Raw genomic sequence first — 18,372 nt, forward strand, 5'->3', positions numbered from 1 at the left:
TCGAAAAATCACAAGAATTTGAAGAATCAACATTGGAAGAAATTTTAAAAAGCGAAAAATTGAAACGAGGGTATAATAATACGAATAACTATAATTATGGTTCGAAAGGTAAGGTTTCATGTGCTACAATTCAATTCGAATGATTAATTTGAATTAATTACCCAATTCGAGATTAAAGAAACCAGTAAATATTCATATCGTTTTAGATTAGCATATGTACTGCACTGTATGTAATACGCTCTTTTGTATGTGAATGTGACCTACGTAAAATATGATGGATGAACTTGAAGGTAGATCAGCTGTTTTTGCAATTCCTTCAATAATTTTTTTAAAATGTTTTTTTCTCTTTTTCGAAAAAAATTAGAAAATTCTCCGGTACAAACTCCACCAATCCAACACGTTCCTGTCGATACGAACGAATTGCGAGATAATGTCTTCGGTAAAAAAAGTGTAAAGATTGAATTGTGAACTTTGTAACCTTATCTTGCATTCAGATTTCATTCGCACAATAAAAGATCCCGAAAAACCCAACACGTTAGAAGAATTAAATGTAGTCTACGATGAAGGTGTCATTGTACGTCGTCAAGTAAGATACGAAAGTCGATCATTATTATTTCCGCTTTTATGGTAGGTGCAAAACCCGACGGCCGGGAACATTAGTGTCATACGGGTCGAGTTTAATCCGACCGTTCCGCATTGCTCGTTGGCAACTTTAATTGGATTGTGTATTAGAATCAAACTTGAACGGAGTATACCTCAGGAGATGAAACTAGATATATTTATTAAGAAAGGTGCACATTCGACAGAAGACGAAAGTAAGCAACTGCTGGTGGTTTAAAACTCATACCAAATACCACCAAGAAATAGCTATCTTGTTTACCTTAATTTAGTAAATAACATTTTTTATGGTTTACTTATGGAATTATTTGCCATTCTAAGTACAAGTGATGGAAGCTTTTTTTTTTGCTTAGAATAGCAGCCTGTTACTGCATTGTATATTAAGATAATTTTGTTTTGCAGTAAATAAACAAATAAACGATAAGGAAAGGATAGCGGCTGCTATGGAGAATCCAAATTTGAGAGAAATGGTGGAGAACTGCATAAAGGAAGAAGACTGAAATTCTCTTATTTTTATGTTTATAATTATTTTGATCTATGTATAAAGTTTTAATTGTGACTAATAAATTTTTAAATTAATTGATTTAGAATGCTTCAAACTTACATGTGGTCGAATAAGTGGTAAAGTTGTATTTGTTACAAACAGTACAATATTGTTTAATTTTACACATTTGGAATGAGAATACCTACACAATACAACCTATCAAAGGTTCTAATACGGCGTATAGGTGCCTTACAAATTAAAATCCACTTGATTTATCCATGCACAAATTCAATTTTTCAATCCCTATGACAAATCAGATTTTTACACTTTTCCTTCAAGTATCTTTAGCTAAAATTTGTGTTAAATATTATAAACTAATAACTGTGCAGGTGTAGATAAATACTGTAATTTTTTTAAGTGATCATTAAACTTCATAAGTATAATAAGATTATTATTAGTATTATTGTTATTATTTATGTTAGGGCTAAAGTTTGGTGTGGCCCCAGGGCTGATCAACTTCAATGTGACCCAAAAAGGGCCACTTAAAAAATGGCCCTGGTTGAGAGATTTTCAATACCATGTTTTGTTCAGAGAAATCAGCAACTTTATTGTTTATATGGCCCGTGAAAAAGTACACACTGTATTAAATAGCATTTTTTATAACGAATAAAACGATATAACGGCACACAAAAAAATACAGGAGCTAGAAACTGTTGGTTTCAACAAGATGGTGCACCCGCGCACAAGGCCCTAATCGTATGAGAATATACCTTTCGGGCAAATTTCCTGGAAAATAGAGAAATTTGCCAAAAAAGTATTCTCGCATAGTTATGGAGCCGTGCGCGGGTGCACCATCCTGTTAAAACCAACTGTTTCCAACTTTTGTTTTTTTGTGTGCCGTACATCGTTGTATTGGTAAAAAAATACTACTCAATAAAGTATGATTTTTCAGAAACCAAACATTGTATTGAAAATCTTTCAACGCTATCTTGTAGAGCTCAAAAAGTGACCATAAGAAAATATGTTTATTTTTTTTCTATTCAAATAACGAGGTGCAAAACTTGAGGAAATGTTAGTTTTAACCATCCCTGAATATCATCCCAAAGTTTCAATAACTTTTCCGACCTTTTTTTATTTGAAACAACCTGTCGACTGAACTACACACGTGGCCTGCTATGGAGCCTTGGGCATCTAGTTTTACCAGATCATCTGCTTGCAATATCAGAATGCCATGAAACCCAGTAACATGGTGCTGCTTCAGGTTGCAGATGCACTCCCAGACTAGTGCGGGCTAGGAAAGCCTTTATGACTGCTTGTAGAGATGAGCAAAAAATCACGACCTGTGAAATATTCACTGCTAATAAAAAATCGCATTCACAGGTTGCTATCAGTTTTATTTTAAACTGCTAACTGCGATTTGAAATTAAATTTTATTTAGAATCGTTGTTCATGCACGTTATTCGTTAACAATATTGCATTCACTTCACAGGATGTATATATAATGAGCGCATCGCATTCACAATTATGAACTGTCAAGTCAACAGCGAGTCGCGTTATCGCGTATTTTTATTTTTTGTAACGTAAGTAGGTAGGTAGGTACAGGAAGTTGTATGTAATATGAGAAACGTAAAATTTAATTCAAACTAACGATTTCTGAATGAATTCCTTTGAATTGATAATTACAGATGCGAATGGAGTCAGGAATGCAATTAAATATTAATTTCTCAAATTCGTCATTTAGTAGTCTCTCCTATATATTAAATAATAATGCTTCATAAAATTCGTAAACATATCTTTATATTCCTTAGAACTCCGCTTGGCGCTTTCGTTTTGTTAGAACTAACAGCAACCAGGTAAGTACGCCCACAAGCGGCAAGCCCAACATAGCGACAGCGTGAAGCAGTACAGCATTGTAAGAAAGCTTTTAACATCGCAAAAACGCTAACAATCACTATTACCAAATATGTTGCGGATATGCTATTGATTCGCAATTCGCATTCACAGGTTATGTTCACAGTGAACAGCAATTCGCAATCGCAGTTGTAACTGTGAATAAAAAATCGCAACTAAGCCCATCTCTAACTGCTTGCTTGACAGTCTGAGAAATGTCAATTGTTACGCCAGTGAATTTACAACGCCTTACACCGTATCATTGTATTTATAAACGAACTTATCTTCCCATATACAGGCGCAGAGATTTAAACGCGGTTTGAAAGTAGGGGGGGGGGGACTTTTACCCAAAGGGGGATGCGGCACTTGAATTCGCTAACCCCCATATTTTTAGGATAGGTCATAATATAGCGCGCCTCTGCCTAGAGAGGTAGCACCATCTATCCCACCTTTCACGAAATGTGTTATGAAATGCTACTGTCAAACTTGTTTTGCAAATGAAAGAAAAGTTCCAATTTATTAGTCATACGTAGTAAATTGGAGGAAGAAATTTGCCTTTTGTTTGAGTGTTATTAATTTTCAACTGCTTATAATTTTAAGAATAAACCCCCAAAATGAGTTTCTTCGGGAAATTGTTCGGTGGCAAAAAGGATGAGAAGCAGATCACAACTGGCGAGGCAATTCAAAAACTCAGAGAAACCGAAGACATGTTAATCAAAAAGCAGGAGTTTTTGGAAAAGAAAATTGATGTAGAGATGGACATTGCCCGAAAAAATGCCACGAAAAACAAACGATTAGCGATACAGGCGTTAAAGAAGAAGAAACGATTGGCAAAGCAACTCGAACAGATAGACGGAACGCTTAGCACCATTGAAATGCAAAGGGAGGCGCTTGAGGGTGCCAACACGAACACGTCGGTTCTGGATGCGATGAAAGAAGCAGCTGATGCGCTTAAACTCGCTCATAAAAATATGTACGTATTCGACCTATTTAAATCACTTCTAATCCATTAATTAATTGTGATCTGAATTCAAGGTTATTCATTTTGCTTAACTAACATACTTATGTTGCAAGGGATGTCGATCAAGTGCACGATATGATGGATGATATCGCCGAACAGCAAGACGTAGCTAGGGAAATATCCGACGCGATCAGCAATCCAGTGGCCTTTGGATCGGTGGTCGACGACGAGGATCTAGAAAAGGAATTGGAGGAGCTCGAACAGGAAACGCTTGAAAATGAGCTTCTGAAAGTTGGACCCGAGAATCTACCTGAAATTCCACAAGCCGAAGTCTCCAAACCTAGGCCTGCTAGTACGTACCCATTCAAATTCAATTGTTTAACACTACAACCTGATTAATTTTTCAGAAAAAGTTGAAGATGAAGATGACATGAAGGAACTCGAGGCTTGGGCGTCGTAAATGTTTGCACTAGACAGTCGCTGAGTATAGAACATCATTTTGCACTCGTCTGCTTGTAATATACTATATAAAGTTTAAAAGCTAATTTAATTCGGAAAGGAATGCTTGCTCTTCTATTGTGCATTAATTATGGCAAATAAACTTCGTAATGAAAATGGAGATAAATCTTTATTCGTAGATTTAGGTGGAATTAACCCTTTGTAGATAATCTTTTTCTATTGTTTATACATTTTGAATTGTCAAATTGTTTATTTTTTAATGCTGTTCACATTATTTTAAATTAAATTATATTTCAATAGATTTGTTTCATTCAATGCGTCAGATTATACAGGGTGTTTTTTTGGGAGCTTTAGTTAAACGTTTCTGGGAAAGTAAAATACGTAGGTTTTTCAAAATTTGTACTTAGAAGTTACTCTGAAGGCCGAATCTATATAAAATATTTTCTAAATGTCCGCACTTCCGGAAACACCGGAAGTAGATAGTAATTCCGTTGTTTTAAACGGCAACCCCTATTTTTTATTGCATTTTTGGATTCTACGTGAAATTTCAATTCTTTTGATACCCATATGTCGACATCTGCCATTTATGGTTTTTAAGTTATTTTGACTTTAAGAAAAAAAATGGCGGATGCAGATGGTACCTTGATAATTTATTACTTGAAAAAGGTTATAATCATGGTAACCCATTTTTATCAGTGCATAAAGAATGAATAGGGCTTTCTTTTAGTGTACTTAAAAAAAAGTTAAGTTATGTACGACCGCCCCTATGGATATCCAAATTTAAGAAACTTCAAAGTCTATAAACTCAGTTTTTTTAAATGGAATGACCATGTTCTTAATATTGCATGAGATAGAGAAAGCGAAATTGGCATATTTTGATATTACATGTTCCTATAGCTATCTTTAACAGTTTCTGATTTATTCCCATTTCATTGAATTGATCGCGGAATTGATGCCATTTTTTTTCGCATTTTCATTTTAGTAGTTGGCCATGATTTTATAAAAATCGAATTCTAAACAAATCAAGGAATGGATTCTTTCATACCATTGATTCTAGTTCTAGTCTAAATAATTCATTAATAAATAACTTATTTATTAAGGATATAGGACGGAAAATTTTTGAAAAATCTAAACAGAGTCGTTCAACTGAATTTCTTAAACAACGTATAAGTCTGGAAATTAAGAGAGGTAATGCGATATCTGTTCTAGCAACAATTCCATACCAAAAATGTTTCAACAAAGTTTTTTATATTTTGTATTGAATTTATTTTGTTAATCTTGCATTTGCAATTCAATTCATTTTCTTAAATATTCTCTTGTAGAGCTTTTGTATCACTTGTGCTTCAACGGTTTGTAGTGCATTAGGGGTACAAAATTTCCAAAATTCATACAATTTCGTTCCAGTTTTCGAATGAATGTACGGAAAGCACGCGCCGCCCATTTCACCATAAATAACAATTAAATTCCAAAATAGGTGAAACCACTGCGAGTCATTTTTCGATTTTTGAAAAACTTATGTTAACCTATAACAGTGGGTGATGGATTAGTATCACTAGATTTGTTTAAAATTCAATTGTTATAGAATCATGGCCGACTACTAAAAAGAAAATCCGAAAAAAATAGTGTCAATTCAATAAAATGGGAATAAGTCAGAAACTGTTAAAGATAGCTATAGGAACACGTAATATCAAAATATGCCAATTCGATTCTCTATCTCATGGAATACTTAGTAAGAACATGGTCATTCCATTAAAAAAAAACGGAGTTTTTAGTCTTTGAGGTTTCATAAATTTGGATATCCATAGGGGCGGTCGTACGCAACTTAACTTTTATTTAAGTGCATTAAAAAAAGCCCTATTCATTCTCTATGCACTGATAAAAATAGGTTGCCATGACTACAACCGTTTTCAAGTAATCAATTATCAAGGTACCATCTGCATCCGCCATTTGTTTCTTAAAGTCAAAATAACTTAAAAACCATAAATGGTAGATATCGACATATCGGTATCAAAAGAAGTGAAATTTCACGTAGAATCAAAAAATGCAATAAAAATAGGGGTTGCCATTTAAAATAACGAAGTTACTATCTACTTCCGGTGTTTCCGGAAGTGCGGCCATTTTGAAAATATTTTACATCGATTCGGCCTTCAGAGTAACTCCTAAGTAAAATTTTCAAAAACCTACCTATTTTACTTTCCCAGAAACTTTTAACTAAAGCTCCCAAAAAAACACCCTGTATATTTGATCATTAATGGGCGGCTTATACAGAATGAAACCTTAAAATGGACAAAAACAGTCCAAGAATTTGTGTTCATTCTTTTAATTTTTTTATGCCCGAGTATGCACCTGTTTTGTTTACCTTTTCAGATTAAAATTTTTTAAATTAAAATGAGTTCTAACGCTATTTGGCTATTTATTGTAAGCTTAAAAAATGCTAGTGATATGATTTTTATTATTTGGCTGCAAACGGCGTTCTGGCACCAATGCGCTTCTCATTTATAATGAAATCATTATTAAGCAGTGGTTAATAGTGGGAATTGTCACACTGCCCACTTTCAGAGATCATGACTACCCAAAATTTGGCTCAATAAACATTTAGACAAGATCTCTCTAAAATCAAGAGTTGCAACTTCCGTAGAAACTACATAGGTACTTAAAATTATTACATTTTGAAAAGATTCAAACCAAATTACTACTCGTTGAAAGTATGTCAATCACAGAACAATAAATAATGGCCTGCTTGACTACACTATCCTGTCTCGACCTTGGTAGGTATATAATATATTATTATATATAAAATACAGCAGAGTGGAGTAGGATTTGCATCAGGTGTTTTGTGACCGGAATCCTACTCAGTATTATACCTTCTTCCGATACGCCGTTTTTAAGTTCACAATTAGAAAGCAGAATGTAATTTAAAAATCGGATCAAACTTTCTGGACACACTACATGTAATATACAGGGGGAGCTGCGGGTTCATGTTTTACGGGACACGCTGTACATTTATTTATTTATGTATTTTAGGTTAAGGTGAAATTACTGTGATAATCCGATTAATGTTCTTAGATTATATGCCATAATTTATAGTTTTCCCCTTAAAGGACTTGCTCCATATTCCTACATAACATGACAAAAACTGCAGCAGGTTTAGTGATCTTCCGCAAGCATTTAAATGCAATTCAGTACCTTTTGTTACAAACATCTTACGGGGAACACCATTGGACACCTCCAAAGGGTAACATAATTTAACAATAACACATTAAAAATATTACGTAATGCAGGTCATGTCGATCCCGGCGAAACCGATCCAATGGTTACGGCATTACGAGAGACCAGCGAAGAATCCGGTTTGCGACAGTCGGATTTGAGGATATTTCACGACTCTAAGCATATTCTCAATTATAATGTACGCGGGAAACCGAAGATTGTTATTTATTGGTTAGCGGAATTAATTAATCCAAGCGCCGGGGTGAGATTGTCTGATGAGCACCAAGATTTTAAATGGTTAGAGTTGGAGGAGGCTTGTAGATTTGGAAATTACACTGATATGCAAGTTATGTTAAAGCATTATGATAATTTTATAAAAACAATGTGAATACACTGTTTTGATGATTTATAGTCGGGATGGATTTTTCTCCATGTACTTAGTTCATGCCTCTCTATGTGTAAATCCTCTAAAGTAAAGGACTATGGATAAAACTTGTGTATGCCCATGCCAATTACAGACAATATATTTTTTTAATTTGTGCAAGGTTATTGCAAAATATACCTACCTATCAATATTGCGTTTATTATAATAATTGCACATTCAGTACATCTAGCATGCAAGACTGAAGAAAAGCGGTCTGCGCCATCTCTCGGCCATCTTGAGAGCACCATTGCTACATAACAGCATCTTGGCAACAACTATTGTCATGCGAAAGCGTTGTGCAGTTCAAGTTTGTTGTTATTTTTATGTTTTTTAATGCATTTTATAATTTTCGACCATATTTTTATATTCAATTGATTTAACCTCAATGCAGAATCACGTATTTGATATCGTTAACATTTTGTTTGAAATAGTTTACGTGTTTGGTGTAATGTTTGCTTAATTTATTTTTATGTATGGATTACATGGTCTTGACCTGAAGTAATATTCATATAAATTTTGACCATTGTTTTAATATATGAAATTGTTTAATGTGTGTATCAACTTGTTGTTTGTGAATGAGGCGGTCACCACGCGAGTGGACAAAAACTGTAACCGTTTGCCATTGCACATAGCATTTTTATATGGTGCCCAAAGTGGGGCACATAGCAATACCTACAGCTCGAGAGTAAATAATGCCTTTGATCACTTGTACTAAAAGTACTGCGTTCTAATATTTTCAAATGTCAAGTATGGTGAATAAATTGTGATTATCCCTCAGGGGAAATTTGACTCAATCTGTAATAGTACCTAATAATCTTTATTAAGGGTTAGAAGAACTCAATTAAGTGCAATTTAGCCCCCCCCCCCAACCCCTCCATATTCGATCGGCAAAAAAGTGGTTGTAGTACATCATAGCCAAATAAAGCCATAGTACCATAGTAAATGATTTGATTATAAGGTAGTAGCCTGCTATATTTATCAATGTTTACCTTCTTGGTAAATGATTAATGAAGAGGGGGCTCTTTATACATAAACATTTAAAGGCCGCCTGGTATACATTACAATCTACGCTATATATATAATGGAAGAAGAATCAAGCTCTTTGATAAATTCTCCGAAATATTGCGCATTTTCCTTTTATAGATACCCTTCTCCAACATTTTCGAAATGTTCACAATTAAGTTTTTACATCGCCAGTAGATGTGTCTCGTCTAGACGATCTTACCGCTCTTTGAGAGTACCCTCTCCTCCGCCCCGCCGTTCTGCAGATATTTGCACTGAAAGTTTTTACATTACCAATAGATATGTCTCGTCCTGACGTGCACTTGCCCTTTATGAGTACCCTCTTCCGACAGACACTTCGTTTCGACTTCGCCAGTAGGACTATCTCGTCCCTTTTGCTTTTGAGAGTACTTTCCTCTGACAAACCGTTTTCGAGATATTCGCTCTTTGACATCACCAATGGATATATTTCCTCCAGATTTCCCAATCGTCGAAAAATTATATTCAATGCTACTAGAGGGCCCCCAACTCCCTCTGCTCGCGAAAAGGAGTCGTGCGAGTTAGTTATAGTTTCTACAAACCAATTCATTTTTTTGTTTGTAATGATGTGAATGCATAACATAAAATTAAAACAACAATATTGGCCAATCAGAGGTAACATTTAGGGACAATATGTCAGGTAGGTAAGCAGGTACCAAGATTGTAAGAAAGGGTGAAATATACAGGATGGCACTCATCTTTGGTGCAATAAAATCCTCTGGTTAAGAGAATCAAGATGGAAAATAACATGGCCTTGTAGGTAAATTCAATGTTACGACAAAATATGTGGAAATAATTGAATCGCAGCTCATATACCACACATACATTCTAAACCGAAGAGTTTTTATTAGCATAATCTTGCCCCCAAGATATGTAACTCGCCCCTCGTTCGGAGTTTCGAGCCTACAGTTACATGTCGAACACATTCACTGGATTAGTGTCGTAACACATTTAATTAGTTTTTGCCACCCCTGTAACTGCTTCATTCGCGGAGAAAATGTTAGATTACAAACAACCAGTCAGTACGCATACACACATCAAAACAATTTTCCCAATGTTTAAAAGATTGATTAAAACTTATATGAATATTTCTTGTGGTCAAGACCATGTAATCAAAGCATAAACATAAATTAAGCAAACATTACACCAAAAATGTAAACGATTTAAAACAAAAGGATAACGGTATCAAATATGTGATTCTGCATTACGGTTAAATCAAATAAATTTCAAAAACAAAGATTGAAACTCGCAAAAAATATAAAATGCTGCATACAAGACACAAATACGATATAAAGAAATGCAAAGATTACTACTTGCATTAAATAACAACAAACATTAAAAACAATAAGATGCTAAACGTAACCAACGTTCGTGCTCTCCATATGGTGCAGACAGCTTTTTCCCTCCTAAAAATTGCGTGGTTGCCGACTGTCAGACATGTGTGCATCGTCGTAAGTTACGCGGTTCTAGGACCAATCCCCTAAAAGTAGTTCAACACAATAGAACTGGATCTGGGCGGACTGACAGACAAAACGCAAACAATAGCACATTTTTTTAAATTCTTAACAAAATTAGCTACAAATTAAAGTTGACATGCAAAATTCGATTACACTGCACATAGTATATTTCCTGTAACTTTCAATTAAATAACAAAGTTATGTACATTGTGTAAACGTCAGATGGACGTGGAAAAATGCCGAATGAGCCATCCTGTATGTGTAAATGTTTTTCTGGTCAATTTAAATCTGGAGAATTTTATTACGAATAAGCATTATTTAATCAGAATTTGTACTTTTAGTACCTATTTGTCCATTTTAGCTTTGTTTTTAATTGATTAATTCCTTGTTTACATATTGAGATGTTAAAATTGCGTTGTTTAGAATTAAGGAACATTTGGTCGAGTTCATTTAAGTGTTATCTGCTCGAACGCGACACGGCCTCTTATTGGTGTTACATTTAATTTGAGGGAGAGGATTTTACTGACCTAGTGGAAGTGGGGAAGAATTAAAAAACACGTTGTAATAACAATAAATAAATTTATAACCACTTAACACGAAATTTACAGAGTATCTTCAATAACACGATCCTTTTTAAGTTGCTGCAAACTTTCGATTAGCCTGCTTAGCGATACTTCCCCAAAAATTTCATTGTTTCGCGTTCTTACATTTACGGAATTATTTTCTTGCTCCTTGTCTCCTACAACTGTAAAAAAATGTTATACCGCAGCAATGTAATCAATGGACATTATTATTTATGTACTTTCTTGTGAAATGGGAATCTTTGACGCACTCTGTCGATACATGATCCAAACTCACCAAGTATAAAATTAAACTGAGCTTGCTGGGCATTTCGAATTTTCCGATTAAACGTATCGCCTTGGTCGAGATCTATTTCGACCATAAAACCTGCCTCGTACAGTTTCCGTTCCACGTCCATCGCGTAACTGTGTACATTGGCATTTATAGGAATGACCATTATTTGTCTGGGAGATAACCAAAACGGCCATTTTCCTCCGTAGTGCTCAGTTAAAATGGCGAAAATGCGTTCGACGGATCCTAGAAGCGCTCGATGGATTATAACGGGACGTTTCTTCTCTCCTGTAGGGCTAGAAACCTATGTCTACTGCGGCTGAGGGTTATACACATACCTCTTATATGACAAATCAAATCTGATTGGTAGTTGAAAATCGAGCTGTATGGTTCCGCACTGATGCGAGCGTTTTAACGCGTCCAATACGATGATATCAATCTTAGGACCATAAAACGCGCCATCTTCAGGGTTTAAAGACCACGAATATCCTGAGAGATTTAAGCTATTCTCCAACGCCTTTAAAATTGACAGTCAAGTACGTCATGCTACCTATCGCGTACAGACCTTTTCGGCTTGATCCCAAATTTCGACGTCGCCCAAAAACTTTTCGGGTCTCGTCGATAAGACCAGATTAAATGTGAAGCCGAAAGTGGTATACAGACGATTCAGGAAGTCTAACGATTCGGTTATTTCGCCTTGAATTTGATCGATACCGCAGAACACGTGACCATCGTCCTGTTGAAATCTACGCACGCGCGTTAGACCAGTCAGTGTACCGGACAGTTCGTTTCTGTGAACTACACCAAATTCGGTACATCTAAAGGGCAGTTCTCTCCACGAGCGGGCGCGTTGTTGAAATATTAAGCTAGAGAGAAAGATGGGGTTTTGTAAAGGGGCTATGGTAAAAGCACCACCTACCAGTGGCCAGGGCAATTCATCGGTTTTAGGGCGAAGGTGTCATTTTCCACGTTAAATGAAAACATGTTGTGCTAAAATGAGGCAAGGTGTAGTGTTCTTTTTTGACAGCTGAGTGCACTTACAGCGTACAGATCCCAATGGCCCGATTTCTCCCACAACTTCGCATTAAACATGTTAGGGGTAACCACTTCTAGGTACTTTCGTTCCCGATACAGTTCTTTGACAAATTCAATAAGTGTGTTGTAGATGCGAGTTCCTCGCGGTTGGAAAAAACAGCAACCCGGAGATAAATCGTGGAAGAAGAACAATTCTTGATCCTACAGTGGCAAAGAAGCGGCCAAGATTAGACTTAACACGGCACTTACTTTTCCTATCCGTCTGTGATCTCTTTTAATGGCCTCCTCCTGAAACTGTTCCCATTCTTGCAACTGCTTGGTATCGGGAAAACTTATGCCATAAACTCTCTGCAAGGTTTCCGATTCCGAATTTCCCTCCCAATAGGTCGACGAATTCTACAATATCTCAAACGTTACGAATACTGGCCCGTCGAATTACCTTTGTTAATTTAAAAGCTTTCACTTTGCCAGTATGGAGAACATGGGGACCCCTGCAGACATCAATTAGAGATCCGCACCGATACACGGTAGCCGTGGGCGAATTGATTTTCTCATTCAATATCCGTACTTTAAACGGATTGTATTTGAACATTTCGAAAAGATCATCTTTTCGGACGACGAGTCTTTCGAACTTTTGCTTTCCATTTATAATTTCTTTAATACATTTTTCTAATTGAGGAAAATCTGTAGACGATATCTGGGGAAAACTCTAAGCGTCGCTGTACGTTGAATATACTCACTGTTTTATCGTGCAGATACATGTCGTAATAAAATCCAGCCTCAATCGGCGGACCGTAACAGAGGTAGCCGGTAAAAGTTCGTTCTAGAGCTTCTCCCAAGATGTGTGCGGACGAATGCCAAAATACTGACTTAGCTTCGTCATTATCAAATTTTAATAGTTCCAAATGGCAGTTTTCTTCTAGCGGCCTATTTAAGTCCCACAGCACTCCGTTTACTTTTGCTACTATCACAGTTTCGGCAAAGCTTGGACTAAAAAATAAGGTTTTTTGAAAAAAGTATTTTGTTGTTGTTGTGATTCTTTGTGAGTGCGCATCATATTGCAATCGATTCTATTTAGGGACAAACTGGTTGGACTCGGGAATTATAATTTTGTAACGTAAGCACCTGTTCTCCGCCCTGAAGTTCATACCCGAAGTTATGACCACACCGTATATTTGTGGAGTCGACCAGCTTTGCTGAACACCCTGTATCTAGAAGCGTTTTAAGTTGGGCGCTTCGTTACTAAGTAGTTCGCCGCAATTTTGTTTTAGTTTTTCCGAAGTTAGCGCCGCCATTTTCTGAACCCGTCCGAGTCCTGCAGCTGCCGTTTCTCCGATTGACCACGACCGACCCGCCAGATCGCTGCTACCGCCGACCTCAACCAGGCGCGAGTCCGTCCGCCCGTTTGTTCGTTCCGCCGACAGAGACACCTCGGTTGCCGCCGATTATTACATTAATTAATATAGTTTGTATGCTTATTTATTTTTCTTTTAATTAAATTGAGATTATTATTCCACTAATGAATCTTTAATTTTAAAACCTCACCGACTGTGCGCGAACTACCCCAAGTTCGTCGCAATTTAGCAAGTTTTATTTTTTATCACCCACAATTTATAACATAACACGAGCGGGAGCTTATTGTTTCATTAGACCTTAATGTTAAGACTGAGTGAAACACAATTTTATATAGCAAACGTCCTTGCAAGTTCTCGAATAAACACCGTCACATTTCCCGGAAAAAATGCGACACATTCGATTTCGTGTCTTATGTCCAATTTTGGCAAAACCAAAACTCTAAAGATCTAAAGAGGTCAAAAAACGAATAGAACCTCTAAAAAACAGCAAAATGAAAATGAAGCGCTGAACCCCGCACTATGACGCCTTGGAAGACTCCAGAAGGCGTTAAAAGACTTTTTAGAACCCTCTATCACTTTCCAGAATCTCTTTAGTTGCCTTTTGGGGCTCCGTATGTCCTTTTGAGACGTTTTGAAAACCGTCCTACAAATAGGTGTGTCTCGAGGTGTGTCTAGAATTCATTTAATGGGAGTAGAAAGCACCAAGACGCTAAAATGCCCAAAAAAGCTCTCAAAAAAAGCTCTTAGTGGGCGCTTACCCCTCTCAAATGCTCCTTAGATTTCTAAAACTTCATTTTATACTCCTTAGAATGCCTCTAGAAAGAGATTGAAAGAGCCTAGGATGCTTTGTAACCGGTTTAGAAAATCAATACACAAACAAGGTAACACAAATATACTATTTAGGTATACAGTGATTTAGGAATACTTAATATCGCCCTCTATTGAGCAGCAGTATAAACACCGCTATACAGGGTAAACATTTTGTCTGGAACACTGAATATACCTACTCGTATCTTCAAACAAGATTTTTTTGTGGTATCAAAAATTATAAAAAGTACTTTAAATTTGAGGTCAGTGGCGTACGTCTGAATGACAAGGGGGGAATATATATTTTTCTAATGGCAACTACTAGTTTTCGTTACATATTCTCAAGGAGTATGTCTTTTTTTGAATATTACATTTACAAGGGTTGAAGACCCCACTTGCATTCAATCAAATTGAGCCTCTACGGCACTGGCAAAAACTTCAACGACAATTAATTTCTTATTCTGCCCATAGCTAGCTCAGTAATAAGAATGTTCTTATACCTCCAACCTAACTCCTTTTTAAAATATACACACATCCTTGAGTGCGAAACAAAATTTTAATCCAACCAAGGGAACTGTATCACTGAAATTAAATGCAAAATTCCCCAAAAATTAAGCAAGACAACCAAAATCCTTTGTTTGGATCCGCTTCTTAACAATAAATACAATAAACACTCAAATTGGTGCTGGCTCACACTCGTAACTACTCTAAAAATTAAAATTCGTGTACCTAACGTCGTACGTGATGGCTCACGAAAACCAGCGTAGAACCGCTCTCTCAAAACCTGCATTTTCGTCACGTGCTCGGGTTTAATCTCGGGTTTAATAAACGAAACTGTTATGACCCAAGAGATCGTGTCAACCGCGCTCGCTTTCCGCCATACATTTTTTGTTATCGCCAGACATAGTTTTGTTCACGTTCGCTATGAAGCGCTAGTTAACAAAAAAAATCTGATACAACCGAATACCGAGCAATGCTCGAGATCGTTTTTGGGCTGTAACTTTTTGGCCCGATAGTAGCTGAAAAGACCATAAATTATTATTATTATTTAAAAAAAACCAATGACGACCAATTTTCATAGCAATCAGATGTTTCTAAGCAAAGTTATTGTGCACACGGACAGACAGACAGATATAAATTTATAAACGATCTTGAGGAATCTACTGCCCTTCTGTGTGATACTGAACAAATGAGCGCTTTTCTTTATTTTTGGACATGTACTAAAAATAAGTCAATAAAAGAAAATTTGGGCACCTAATAAAATGATGCAATACAATTAAAAATAGGAATAAAATTTTATGGGCACACTCTTTCTCTGTTGGTATAATTGCAACGTTTCAGATATGTGTTAATGACCTATTATCATACATCTAATTATTCATATTTGATAAACATAATAAATAAACAATACAGTCATTTCCGACTCATTTGCTGCTACGCAATACTTTTCCAATTATCATTTTTAGTTAAAACAGAAATTTAACGCTGTTTCCCCACCTTAAAACAACATTTCGCAAACCCAAATGGTATTTGCACCTAGACATTACCATTTTAAATTCAATGCCATACCTGATATGATTAGCGACATCGAAAGCGGTCGTTCGCCAAGACACGGCATCGATATGTTTGCCGTCCGATAGCGAAACTTTAATGGGATGTTGCGGCTTATTTACCAATTCCCGATTGTAATTCTCCTTCAGTTTGTTCCAGAGCAATTCCCGTTGCTGAACAAACTCGGGCAACCTTTTAAATTGTATGGCACCGCTTTTCTCCACTTTCTCATGTTTCATATCTTTTATCTTGGAAGCCTAAAAGTACATTAACTATATGAGTATACCTACAACAAATAGGTTAATTTATTATGATCGAGATAATTAAAAATAAAAATAATGAGGTTACGTTACTAACCGCTTTGGAATACTGTCGTTGGAACATTTTAACAACCCATCTGTGGGTGTTGTACGTTCCAAGTGCAGCTTTTATTGATAAATTCATTACTTAAGAGATAATTTCCTTATATTAATACAGATAAACAAATATTTAACCTATAAATTGTGCACAACATTCACATCCTATTATTTCTGTGTCTGTTGTACCACTATCGTGCGGCAAAAAGATCAACTACAAAGCGTTTCAGAATCTCTATACCCAGCCAACGGTAATTGGGAATGTTTAGGAACGGGGAGAGGAGAAAAGGAAATACTGCTAGAAGTACAAAAAAGGCCACGAAGTCTACAATACAAAAATATTAAGTACTGTCTAGAATCTTTACAGAATTCCCTTTCAGTGCTTTCTCACAAATAGCTCAGAAAAAGACTTAATAATATAGGTGTAACATATTTTAAAACAGGCAAAATCAACCAGTTGTGCCTCACTTCTACCTTATCTAAATTGAATAATAATAATAATAATAACTGTATTATCTGTGATCAACTACCTTGACATAGACATCGTCATACATTTAAACATGGACATTTAAAATTTTAAAGTCATTTAGGACAGTGTAAACGCTAAAGTACATGTTACAATTAAAAATCACTCATTGAATAAAAACAACGTTCGACTAAGTATTTTTTTAGGTTCGTTCGATACTTCTTAATGTTTGTGATGTTTTTAATATATAAAGGGAGTGCATTGTACATTTTAACTCCATTGTAATATGGACCCCTTTCATACTTCGCTGTGCAATGGTAGGGTATGGTAAGTACCCCATTGTTGCGTGTATGATAGTCATGCTTAGCATTTAATGGATGAAAAATATGACTATTCATTTTCACGAAGATGCAAAGCTTATAGATGTAAATGCTGGGAAATGATAAAATTTTCCTATTGATGAAAACATTCCTAAGAGAAATTGTCGGTTTTACATTAAAAATTAATCGCATTATCCTTTTTTGTAGGATGAAGACTCTGTTTTTGTCGACAGCTGCCCCCCAGGTCACAACGTTGTATGCTAAATGAGGATATGCGAGCGCGTAATACACAGTAACTAATGAATTTATGTCAAGACATGCTTTCAAGTTTCGTAACACATAATAAGCTCTGTTAAGTTTTTTACACACATTCTTAATTGTTGGTCCCATGACAAATCGTCATCTATAAAAATCCCTAAAAACTTAGTATTTAGACTAACACTTGGGGTTACGAGCTCTTGCTTAGCCCTACCAAAGTTCACACACACAGTTTTATTTGTATGAATAAATTATAAATGCGATAAAATTACGGATCTAATAACTTAAACGAACTAATTTCTAAAAGCAAAACAAGTAGGGATGTACACATTCAAGAAAAATAAACCGACTTTGTTTGTAAATAACCCACCAGATTCATCTTAAAAATTGAATTTTTGTCATCCTTTCAAATGACACTGTATTTTTAAAATTGCTTATATTGAATATGCCACAAAAATTGTAGGATGCTTAAAAGTATATTTTTGTGTATATTATTTCAATAAATGGTGAGGGGGGGGGGGGGGCGGGTCATACTTTATAAACCAAAAATTAGTCTGGGAGTATTTATGTATTACATAGCTACTAAAGCTACAAGGTAAAAATACTTGAACTTGCCTAAAAGATATTTTTTTGCAAATCTAATAGGCTGGGCAATGGTGGAATAACCGCATTACCAGACTCGGCATTCCACATGCACCTATAGTAATATTAGTGGTTTCTTTATAATTTCGGCATAGGCGTGTCACACTGTCACCAGCTCTCGACTATAGCCTTATTGCTAAATTCATGGAGTGTATTGATACGCATCTTTATCTTAATATCATGAAATGG

At 35.9% G+C, this 18,372-nt stretch overlaps 4 protein-coding genes across 6 annotated transcripts; 3 read left to right on the plus strand and 1 right to left on the minus strand.

The window, feature by feature from the left end:
- Positions 1 to 196: 196 nt before the first annotated feature.
- On the plus strand, positions 197 to 1,198 carry LOC116182753 (MIP18 family protein galla-1-like). Of its 2 annotated transcripts, XM_031503297.1 has the most exons (5): positions 197 to 290; positions 365 to 439; positions 495 to 574; positions 632 to 815; positions 1,021 to 1,198. In XM_031503297.1, the coding sequence occupies exons 1-5, from the start codon at positions 272 to 274 to the stop codon at positions 1,116 to 1,118; spliced, it is 456 nt and encodes a 151-aa protein (XP_031359157.1). In that variant the 5' UTR covers positions 197 to 271; the 3' UTR covers positions 1,119 to 1,198. The 2 variants fall into 2 exon arrangements, with proteins under 2 accessions (XP_031359157.1, XP_031359156.1); XM_031503296.1 differs by lacking the exon at positions 197 to 290 and having other exon boundaries at positions 297 to 439.
- A 2,241-nt stretch (positions 1,199 to 3,439) lies between these two features.
- Positions 3,440 to 4,581, plus strand: LOC116182760 (charged multivesicular body protein 4c-like). Its single transcript, XM_031503303.1, has 3 exons — positions 3,440 to 3,965; positions 4,067 to 4,305; positions 4,361 to 4,581. Exons 1-3 carry the CDS (start codon positions 3,607 to 3,609, stop codon positions 4,411 to 4,413), a joined length of 651 nt encoding a protein of 216 aa, XP_031359163.1. The 5' UTR covers positions 3,440 to 3,606; the 3' UTR covers positions 4,414 to 4,581.
- Positions 4,582 to 7,425: 2,844 nt separating this feature from the next.
- On the plus strand, positions 7,426 to 8,192 carry LOC116182759 (bis(5'-nucleosyl)-tetraphosphatase [asymmetrical]-like). Its single transcript, XM_031503302.1, has 2 exons — positions 7,426 to 7,647; positions 7,694 to 8,192. The coding sequence occupies exons 1-2, from the start codon at positions 7,539 to 7,541 to the stop codon at positions 8,005 to 8,007; spliced, it is 423 nt and encodes a 140-aa protein (XP_031359162.1). The 5' UTR covers positions 7,426 to 7,538; the 3' UTR covers positions 8,008 to 8,192.
- A 2,908-nt stretch (positions 8,193 to 11,100) lies between these two features.
- LOC116182756 (threonine--tRNA ligase, cytoplasmic-like) lies at positions 11,101 to 16,637 on the minus strand. Of its 2 annotated transcripts, XM_031503300.1 has the most exons (11): positions 16,499 to 16,637; positions 16,160 to 16,398; positions 13,169 to 13,418; positions 12,868 to 13,125; positions 12,678 to 12,824; positions 12,435 to 12,629; positions 12,313 to 12,383; positions 11,959 to 12,259; positions 11,732 to 11,910; positions 11,400 to 11,689; positions 11,101 to 11,286 (listed from the first exon to the last, which is right to left on the minus strand). In XM_031503300.1, exons 1-11 carry the CDS (start codon positions 16,583 to 16,585, stop codon positions 11,144 to 11,146), a joined length of 2,160 nt encoding a protein of 719 aa, XP_031359160.1. In that variant the 5' UTR covers positions 16,586 to 16,637; the 3' UTR covers positions 11,101 to 11,143. The 2 variants fall into 2 exon arrangements, with proteins under 2 accessions (XP_031359160.1, XP_031359161.1); XM_031503301.1 differs by lacking the exon at positions 11,101 to 11,286 and having other exon boundaries at positions 11,455 to 11,639.
- Positions 16,638 to 18,372: the final 1,735 nt, after the last annotated feature.

The sequence above is a fragment of the Photinus pyralis genome, unplaced genomic scaffold (genome assembly GCF_008802855.1).
Source record: "Photinus pyralis isolate 1611_PpyrPB1 unplaced genomic scaffold, Ppyr1.3 Ppyr1.4_unclustered_Scaffold7388, whole genome shotgun sequence".
NCBI classification, from domain to species: Eukaryota; Metazoa; Arthropoda; class Insecta; order Coleoptera; family Lampyridae; genus Photinus; species Photinus pyralis.

Bases quoted from the DNA above. Each gene is read 5' to 3' on its own strand.
- LOC116182753 (XM_031503296.1), top strand. From the start codon at position 334: ATGTTTTTTTCTCTTTTTCGAAAAAAATTAGAAAATTCTCCGGTACAA. The intron at 440-494 runs GTAAAAAAAGTG...TCTTGCATTCAG, and splicing joins ATTGCGAGATAATGTCTTCG to ATTTCATTCGCACAATAAAA. The intron at 575-631 runs GTACGTCGTCAA...CTTTTATGGTAG, and splicing joins TCTACGATGAAGGTGTCATT to GTGCAAAACCCGACGGCCGG.
- LOC116182760 (XM_031503303.1), top strand. From the start codon at position 3,607: ATGAGTTTCTTCGGGAAATTGTTCGGTGGCAAAAAGGATGAGAAGCAG. The intron at 3,966-4,066 runs GTACGTATTCGA...TTATGTTGCAAG, and splicing joins AAACTCGCTCATAAAAATAT to GGATGTCGATCAAGTGCACG. The intron at 4,306-4,360 runs GTACGTACCCAT...TTAATTTTTCAG, and splicing joins CTCCAAACCTAGGCCTGCTA to AAAAAGTTGAAGATGAAGAT.
- LOC116182759 (XM_031503302.1), top strand. From the start codon at position 7,539: ATGACAAAAACTGCAGCAGGTTTAGTGATCTTCCGCAAGCATTTAAAT. The intron at 7,648-7,693 runs GTAACATAATTT...TACGTAATGCAG, and splicing joins CCATTGGACACCTCCAAAGG to GTCATGTCGATCCCGGCGAA.
- LOC116182756 (XM_031503300.1), bottom strand. From the start codon at position 16,585: ATGAATTTATCAATAAAAGCTGCACTTGGAACGTACAACACCCACAGA. The intron at 16,399-16,498 runs GTTAGTAACGTA...ATGTACTTTTAG, and splicing joins AACGACAGTATTCCAAAGCG to GCTTCCAAGATAAAAGATAT. The intron at 11,287-11,399 runs GTGAGTTTGGAT...ATTTTTTTACAG, and splicing joins TCAGTTTAATTTTATACTTG to TTGTAGGAGACAAGGAGCAA.